Raw genomic sequence first — 9667 nt, forward strand, 5'->3', positions numbered from 1 at the left:
TCAATCGTCTTTTGTTCCTTCTCGTTTAATTGTTTGTATACCTCATTCTTTATTGTTAAACGTATCCATCTGTAAAGCAGACACTACACTGTACAAATGACACTCTCTTCATGTCTGCCTTTTGCAGGTTTGCCAGAAGTCGGGGGAGATCTCTCTCCTGAAGCAGCAGTTGAAAGACCTGCAGGCAGATGTGAGTCAGAAGGCTGGAGACATCGTCTCCCTCAAAGCACAGCTCCGAGAAGCCCGCTCTGAACTGCAAGCCAGTCAGCTGCACATCCAGGACCTTCACACAGCCAACCGCACCCGCACTCTGGAGCTGGAGGTGTGTGAAAATGAGCTTCAGCGTCGCAAGAGTGAAGCTGAACTACTGCGGGAGAAAGTTGGCCGACTAGAGGAGGAGGCCACGCACCTGAGAGAGCTGCTGAATGCACCCACTGGCCCAAATCTGACCATGGGGGCCACCCCAAGTGGACATTGCCCAGGGCAGCCATCAGTTACCTCTCGAAACCTTTGCTTGTCTGCTCCCGTAGGTTCCGGCTACCGAGAAGACGATCCATTCTTGGCCTACGAGAGTGATGAGGCCAAGGCGCAAAGGCAGAACGCAGACACTTTGCAGAGTATGAAACATCAGGTGGAGAGACTGAGAGCAGAGCTGATGTATGAGAGGCGGAGGAGTGAAGACCAATCGGAGAGCTTCGAGGAGGAGCGCAGGGTGTGGCACGAAGAGAAGGAGAAGGTAATCCGTTACCAGAAGCAGCTCCAGCAGAACTACATCCAAATGTATCGTAGGAACCGAGAGCTGGAGAGAGCCATGAGAGAGCTGAGCTTGGAACTGGAGAGCCGAGAGCTGGAGGACTTTGAGGTGCACGGCTCCGAGATTCACTTTGAGGAGATCACTGCCACCGAAATCTAAAATCGTTTTGCCATTTTTCTTGGATTGTGCGTTTTTGACAAGTTGTTTTTACCTTCAGCTTTATGTGTGGCACTCTTTCTAAATTACTGTACCAGACAAACACCCAAACTTATTTTTTCAAATGGCACTCCGGAAGAGAAAAATCCTGTAGGTCGTTTGGGGGGTAATTCACCTCGATTGATTTGGAGCAAGCAGAATATTCTAGGAACAGATCTGAAAGTTTGTGCATCAGTAGGGTGTTCTTTTAGCAAGTCGAGCAGTGAGACATAACGCCATTCCCTCCCAGCCTCGTGCAGGGGTCCCCACCTCTGAGCACTATGGGATGTCTTGGTTTTCTGGCACCTGCCTACGTAAAGATCTGCTCAGATCTTCAGAGTGGCTGATACCCTCCATTACCAGAAGGATTATGGGGGATGATGTAAGCCAGGTTTAGAATTTCAGAGGTATATTTTTCTAGAACTTGCTGCCAATGCCAAATATTTTTTCCGTCCGTGCTCTCCCAGGTTTTTTCTTCTGCTTCCTTACGTTTATTTGTTTTGCATTGAATTTGTGACTGTCCAGTTCTCAAGTGTGACCAGGCTGTAAAGATGGAGTGGTTCACATGTGCTACTCGCCCTGCCTGCTCACTATCCATATGCTTTGCCACCTTGGCTGCCATTTGACCACCTCTGCCAGTTTCATCTGGTGATCCTATTGGAGAAGAATGCATCCGGCTTGAGAGGCTGTGTGCTACCTGGTTTGACATACGTCAGCAGTGAATGGGCTGTTGGGAAGTGTCGCTGTGATAAGTGGCACTGCCCTGCCACGTACAGAAGAAGGAAAAAATGATTATTCAAAGCCAACATACGCTGTACAGTGTACATAAAACAGCTTACTAATAAATACAGAAAGGCTGTGCGATTGTGTGCCACCATCTCTTACGTTAACCGCGGCCTGTGACTTTAGCGTGAATTCTGGCATAAAGTAGCCTGATGTTGAAGGGTGCAGTGCGGCAGTAGGCCACATTTTGTGAGGTACACAGTTAATAAGTTGTGTGTGTTTAGTTTCTCTCGCTCTGAGCCAAAAAACCTCTTAGCAGAACAATTTAAGAAGCGCTTGAACGTGGCCTGCCTTTGAAGCCGCCTGCCAGGTTGGCAGATCTAATCAGGTAGCTGAAAGTGGATCTTAAGTCACAGAAAACAACCCATTAGCCGAAAAGTGCCCACCCTTACACCCCACCTGAGGGGCTGCCAGATTTCTTTCATCTGTTTTTTATTTTTCTTTTTGGTTTTGCACTCGCACCTTTAAGCCTTATTCCATCTGTTAAGGAGCCATTGCTAGAAGGGGAACTTGTGAACTGGCAGTGCGTCTCCGCTGCCAAGCAAGCCACTTTGTGTCACGTGATAAGTGTCAGACGTGCTGTGCTGTACTTGTGCTGTCAGTCATTGATGACATTCCCCATCACTGCTGCCTGATCAAGAGGACACCTTAACCTTTATAAAAATGAATAGATTGTTAAATAATGGATAGATGGGTACCTGCCGTATGTAAATCAATCGATACATAAAGTCAGTGTATTCCTGTTGAGAGCAGCTGTCTGTGTGCTCAGAGGAGACGGCGCCCGAGTGACGGCTAAATAAAGCAATGAAGTTGTAAGTAAGTTAGCAAGTAAATAAATATATAAATGTGTGGGTGGATGGACTGATGCCCTGTCCAGGGCTGGGAATGGCCTTGTGTCCAACACCCACCTGACAGTATGGTTGGACTCTGTGAACAGACTGATAGGTGAATATAAACAAATGATTGGGCGAATATAAAATGAGCAAATACACGCCATATATGCAAAGGAATAAACAAACTATAAATACTTGCAACACTAAATGCAGAGCGACATGGTAAAAGCGTTTATCTATGGTGACTGTTGAGGTCGGGGCTGAAGCAGCAGCGTTGTGCTTTGTGGTCTACTGCTCCCCCCACTACACCACAGTAAGAGTGTCACAATTAACAGGAGACCCCAATGGACATACGAGGGGACTTCAGGGTGGGACGAGCGTACAGCAGTGTGTTGGCCTGGAGCTTATGGCAGTGGTCCTCACCATTCAGGGGCCCCCTATAGCCACAGGTCTTTGCCCACCCAGTGACGTGCGGTGAGGTTCATGGCTGGTGAGGCACTGACTAATTCATTTCTTTATTCACTATTCGATTGGCAGCCTGCACATTGACCGCTGGTTATGTTTCCTATCTCATCAGCATTCTTTACACACACATTGGTAAGGCCCATATTTGGCTAAGAAAGAACGTTACATTTATAGCGATGAGAGAGAGCGGAGAGAGCACATTTGCTCCTCACCCTCCATGTGTTCTAAATTTGCTGTCGCAATTCCACAATTCAAACTCATTCAATACAAATGAAAGTACAGAGTGGTGAACAAAAAATGGATTTCAATTTTGACCGTAATTGAAATATTTAGTTGTTTTTAAAAGCTTTTAATTCTGATGCTTTAATCAATTTTAATACAGACTGTTCAACAAATGGATATTTTATTTAAGTTCAAAATTTAGTTTTTAAATATTAGATTGTTTTTTTCTTAGTTTGATCTCATTTTTTATAAAATTGAAAACCGTTTATGGTCTTACCTTTATTTGTAAATGAAGTCCATGCGCCTATCCTTCTCCACGAAAATCTTCGTCCTCCTTATTTTTTCCTTTAGTTTTAAAAGTCCTAATTATCCATTTTGGGAGTCAGTCGAAATAAAAATAAACGGACTGCTGCAGTGCACTTGACTTTCTGATATCGCTGACTTATTGGCGCCTCTGCGTAAAAGAACAGCAACGATCACCTGTTGGGCTCACATGCGCCCCCTTTTGTGCGGCACGGTACTGTCTGCCTCACCTTGTGCGGATCAGCAAGATTAAATATGTCGCACACATTCATTAAAGATATTAGCCAGACTGTAGAAAGTCAGGGTGTATAATAAACGTGCGTGCAAACATTATATTGGTCACATACAGAGAGACAGCAACAGATACTCGCTAATTGCAGGCATCAACCCCGTGTGTGAGGGAGAGCGCAGTCTAAGGTGAGGTGAGGCTCGTTGCTGCTGCACCTCGTGTTTCTCCCCCATATTTGAATAAGAAGTAAGCCAGTTCAGTGATTTTGAATATAAAAATTATCAGAATTGTTAGAATCATACAGAAAACAAATTTACAGCACAGAGCAGTGGACACATTTATTTGATGTTATCATTATTGGTTTTTTTTGGCTTTTGATGATGACAGGTGAGGCTCTGGTCCCACCGCAGACTAGCTGGACTCCTACTTGAATTAAGTGAGCCGTTGTTTCCAGTTTTTAAGTTTTTTTACATTTTTACTGAATGAACCAGGAATTTGTATGTGTGTCACGTGGGCAAGAATTTGTTCTTTTTATATTGTAATATTCTGGTTATTTAGACAGTCGCTTATTAATAGCACACAAGTGGATAACCGTAAAGTATATTTGTGCTGCTGTCTGCTCAACATTAATTATCTGTATTCAGATACAATTAGTAAAGGAAACGTCACAGAAAAAGTGAATAATAACAAAAATGCCATAGGTTCATTCCATGTTAAATCAAGCAATGGCTAATGCAAATTGGGCTCCAAAAATTCTGGAAAAGTTTCCAGGTTGTACCCATGTTAGTTAGGAGACACCTTTTTGATGTAACATCAATACTTTCCAAGATACAGCCAGTTTACCAAGGGGAGGGGGGTTTTGATTTTATCGGCTTCATTTTTTCATCAAATTTCACAAGTCCACAGCTCAAGAATTAAACCACGAGCAGGCTCAGACTTTCCAGGCTGGTACATTAATTGGTATATTATGTGTCAAAATTAAAACATTTGGTCCAGATAACCCTGCATGGTCAAAGCAGCCCCTTGGAACTGAGAAAAACTTAATCTGAGTTTTTGACTTAGCTACAGTATGTTTAGGCCACAGAAACACATATCTGCAACCAACACAGACTTTTGATTTTTTTCCTTATTCACGTAACTATATAGACTTTCTGAAAAAGCAATAAACAGGAAAGTAACTGCATCAGGGTTTGAACAGCAGACCTCTCAAATCCAAAAAATCATTTTGGATTTTATTTTCAGAGCACCCTAACATCATGTGGGAATTTGCACATAATTTAAAAAAAATTTTTCATTTATTCTACATTGTCCCTTCTATCACTTATGCAAATCTTCTATGTTTATTTTCCATCCTAAACATAGGCTGAATGTGCCATGTGTCAATAATGGTAATCATTGAGTTTTCAATCAGTAAGTTATCAAAAATGTCAAACTTTTTTACATATTATTTGACGATGTCCTATCTCATGTTGCTGAGCACAGAATGTGATTCTCCATGGCAGAAAGAGTACCTGGTGGTTGAGAATACCACTGTTACATCCCTACAGAAGATGGCAAACTTCTAAGCAGCCGGGTGTCCGGTGAAGACAGTCAATTGACTATCTGAATTTTCACCACTGAAGCAGCAGCTGAGATCCTGCCCTCTCACAATCACATCACACTCCTTATGGATCAAATGCATCCCTCACATTAGACCAGTGTCCTACTGGAGGCTGTGTTGGGTGCATGTATGATAAAAATGTTGGATTGGTGTGATTCGTGGAAAGAGTGAAGCGGAATCGGACATCCTGATATGTTTCATGCACCCAGACTCTCCTGCACAGTCTTTCCATTGACCATTTGGAGACAATTTTTGTTGGGTGCCATAGCAGTGTGTCATTGCACTACTAATCTGTTTAGTGTTCCTACAACGGTCAGTGTGAAGCAGTACCATCTTGATCTCAAGGACGAAGATGCCCTACACTCTGCACTTTGATTGAAACAGACATGAAATGGGTCACATTCCTGCTGTTGCAATACCAAGATGTTAACATTGATGACAAGTCAAGCAGCTGTTTGTTCATGTGTTGTGCTTAATGTGCCTTTGGTGATTTATTTTTTTACATTAATCCTATACCTAAATTAGTGATGAAGAACTTGATGATTATCATTACTTGCAAATGGTGAATTTAACCCATGTTTAGAATGGAAAATAAACATGAAAGATTGAAATAAGAAAATTAAGATGTGATTTTTGAGAAAGAAGGATCCATGTAGGATACAGGAAAAATAATTTTAAAAATGTCTGGACATTCCCACAGTGCATTAATTGGACCCAAATGATTTTTTCATATTTGAGAGGTCTGCTGGACAAACCCTGATGCAGTTTCTTGTTTGTATAGAACCTTCTGGAAAGCCCTGTGTAGGTATCTAAACATGGAAAAAAAATGTTATAAAGTATGCTTTCTAAAAGCCTAAGCATGGAGAACACGGGTGGACTTGGTTTGGTTTGGTTTCTAGAAATCAGTTGATTTGACATGGAATGACTCAGAATAAAAAATACAAATACATCTTAATTTCCCCAAAGAGTAAATTTGATGTCACTTCACTCTTCTAAATGCAAAAGAAAAGGAAAAAAAACAGGCACCTTAATAAACAATAGGAATTCATTAACAAAGGTTGAAAATGGCTGATTAATGAACCAGTGGGATCAAAAAGCTGCAGCCACCCCTGAGGACACTTCATAGCAGATCATGAAGACCCTCACTGTGCACTGCTGTGTGCTGAACGTGCAGCATGGCACTGCCTCCGTGTAACGTGGCTCGAGGGTCTGCACGATGACACGCTGCAAGTGTAAGACAACTACAAAGAGCGAAGCTGCAGTGAGACCCTAAACTCGATTAGAAAACGGCACACTGCTTAGGAAAGCGGACAGGCCTTCCTTTTCATTTAGCCCCCTTTGGCCTGCCCATCAGTTAGAGTGACCCTGGGACCCCAGATGGCTCCTGATCACATGAGCATATTGGTTTTAATTTGGATAAAGAATAATGTCTGGTTTTTGTACAAGAAAAGAAGTCATCATTTACTGGTTGAAACACTGCCTGGAAACTCACAAAATTTACAGGAGGAAGAAAAATGAAGCCATAGGTTGGATACACAAGGCGGCCAGAAACGGCTCTTGAGATCACTAAGACGAGGCTGAAAGCCCACTTGAAGGTAGATGTCCTCCGGCATACGACCTCCCAGCAACCACCAACAAACGAGACCTGCAGTCACTTAGAACTAAGAAAGTCGTTCACGTGAACCTAGCAGCAGTGTGCACCAAGTGTGTCAACTTCGTCCAGTCCAGGACTGTCAGGGCTGAACGTGTTTTATTATGAGTTGGAAATGTTTAATAAACGGTCAACACAATCCAGTCCACTGCAGCAGCTCCGCAGCCCCTGGCCGGACACTCGCCGTTTTAGTTCAGATTTCGTTCTTTGATTTTGATTTTTGTCCTCTCACTGCCCTGCATGTTGCCTTTAGGCCAGAGCTCTGCAGGCTGGGGTGGGCACACGTCCCCCACTGGTCAGCTGGATGTCTCCTTGAATTGCGTATTTTGGGAGTGCGAGCTCACATGCCGTCTGTCTGTCTTTTTCTACCCCTCCTTGTATATTTAATTGTCAATTTTGTTATGTACAGATGCCTAGCCACGTTTTTCTATACACTGAAATAACACAATCAGCATATATTTTAGAACGCATAGTCACTATGAATAGACCAAAGCAAAAGCCGTAACTGTTTGTGTGTCGTTTTATTTTCTGTTGTTTTCCAGACAGCATTGTATGTAGCCATCATGTAAATTTTTCATGCTGTAAATTTTCTGTACAAAGAAAGAAAAAGTGGTCTTTTTAATAAAACCAGTGAAAACCAGTCAGAGCCGTGTGTCTTTTCAGTTTCAGATTTCAGCTCCTCCATTTTTCTGGTTACACGCCGGCTCACCCGGAGCACGTGACACTTTATCTCGACAGTGGGAGCCGCGCCATTTGGACTCGGCCAGCAGCTCAATGGCTGTGAGTAGACTTTGTTTCTCACCCGTCGGCAGCCTCCTCCCCTTCAGTCACTCTTGAAGTCCTAGTATGTTTATGGCATAGCGGGGGGGTCAACTGTCACAAATCTTTAACTTCACCAAGAATGAAGACGTTCAGTTTGCTCGATGCTCTTTATTATCACGCATGCTTGGGCCACAGGACAACAAGGAGCTTTCTGTGGAGATGGAGTGAGATGCGATCCAGCAGCATTGGTGTCGAATACTGGCAATGGAGTACAACTGCACTCGAGAAGATTTCTACTCCACTTGAGTACACGTTTTCTATCTTCCTTCACTTTCTATATTTTCAAATGCAAGTGGCCACTCAGACTGCGATATGTGTAATTAGATACATTCATTTCTGCACTTTTAAACCAAAAGGGCTACACAAACTCACGCAATACGTCACTGAGTCTCTGAAATGCTGCTATGAAGAAGGGGACAGCACAGGGAAAAAGTATGTCCTCATGTAAACTTAATAAAATGTTGCAGTTGTTACACTACATTACATCAAAATGAGTGTCACTGTCATTACTGTCAATTATTGATTTGGACCATGTGAAAAGGCCCTAAATATATTAAAAGTATAAAATAAGTAACGACAGTAAGAGGCATGCATCAGTAGAATTGGGCCTGGAACTCGTTTCCCACTTACAGTATGTAGATACTAATGTAGAGTTGTTACTTGGCATTCATTGTGCGCCCAGCTTTTCCAAATAGCTGAAGACACAAGCGCAGTACAGTCACCGACGCATAGAAAAGAATCAAAAATACAAGAAAATCCAAGTAAGTTATTGACGATGTTAAGCAAACGGTCACAACTCATATTGAAATAGTTGAATAATTGCTTTTCATCCTCAACTGAAGCCAATAGTTGCAAAATCAGAATGCAAAGAGCTCGCTGATAAACTAGCTATGCTGGAAGACAGATATGGAAGGAACATCAGAATCGAAGGTCTTCCTGAAAAATAGGAAAGTGCAAACCCAGTGAAAAATCCATAGCTGAACTATTCTCTAAAATAACTGGAGAGGGCTTTAAATCGGATATCGAGATCTCAGCAGCATACTGTACACATGGATCGAATGCCTCCAAACCAAAAATCCTACTTGTCTATTTCGGCAAACTACAGGCCAAACAAAACTGCATGTCCCTTCTTAGACATAAAGACGAGATTATTTTTGAAAACAACCGTATTCAGATTTTCCCAGATTTCTCAACTGCAACCGCTGCTAAACACGTAGCATTCTACAGCATTGAAGAGCGCAGACATCGACCTGAAATCAGAGGCAGCCTCTTGTACCCTGCCAAACTGAAAAGGGGTTATTGAAGATCAGTCCTACATTTTTAATTCTCTGGATGAAGCAGATAAAGAGCTAAGAAGACAGATCTCGACACTCTCTTGAAACACACAACCATGAGTTACCTTGTGTTACACCGTATTCCAGCAGGGCAAAGGAGATTCTACTTGAAGCTTGCATTCTGGACCATTTGTAATGTGACTTTTTTGCCATAACAATGTGTTCTATTTTATTTATTTGACACTTTATATTTTCATTTTGGCCATTCCTTTCCTTTCCTTTCAAGCTGCTATTATTAGATTGATATTTCTTTCATTAATTATATACACATTTTAGCTACTTATGGCTACATCTTGCCTAATCAGTTACCATCTGTACACTATTTTTGGGGGGTTTGATTCACTCTGGATGTGCTCTGTCTCTTGGCATGTCATATGACCAGGACTTTGTCTCATCTGCTGAGGCGCATTAGAGGGGGACAGAAAGACAGCAGTGTGGTTTCTCTCTCTCTTTTTTCCTCCTTTTACCCCACTAAC

At 42.4% G+C, this 9667-nt stretch overlaps 1 protein-coding gene across 3 annotated transcripts in view; it reads left to right on the forward strand.

Moving 5' to 3' along the window:
* The window catches only part of LOC114647180 (leucine zipper putative tumor suppressor 2 homolog), a 219088-nt gene extending 211413 nt beyond the window's left edge, over positions 1–7675 (forward strand). For all 3 annotated transcript variants that reach the window (XM_051922451.1, XM_028795751.2, XM_028795752.2), the window contains one exon: positions 128–7675. In XM_051922451.1, the coding sequence (XP_051778411.1) occupies positions 128–913 (786 nt within the window). In that variant the 3' untranslated portion in view covers positions 914–7675. The remainder of the gene's footprint in view (positions 1–127) is intronic.
* The last annotated feature ends 1992 nt before the right edge of the window (positions 7676–9667 follow it).

Source organism: Erpetoichthys calabaricus, chromosome 2 (assembly GCF_900747795.2).
Source record: "Erpetoichthys calabaricus chromosome 2, fErpCal1.3, whole genome shotgun sequence".
NCBI classification, from domain to species: Eukaryota; Metazoa; Chordata; class Cladistia; order Polypteriformes; family Polypteridae; genus Erpetoichthys; species Erpetoichthys calabaricus.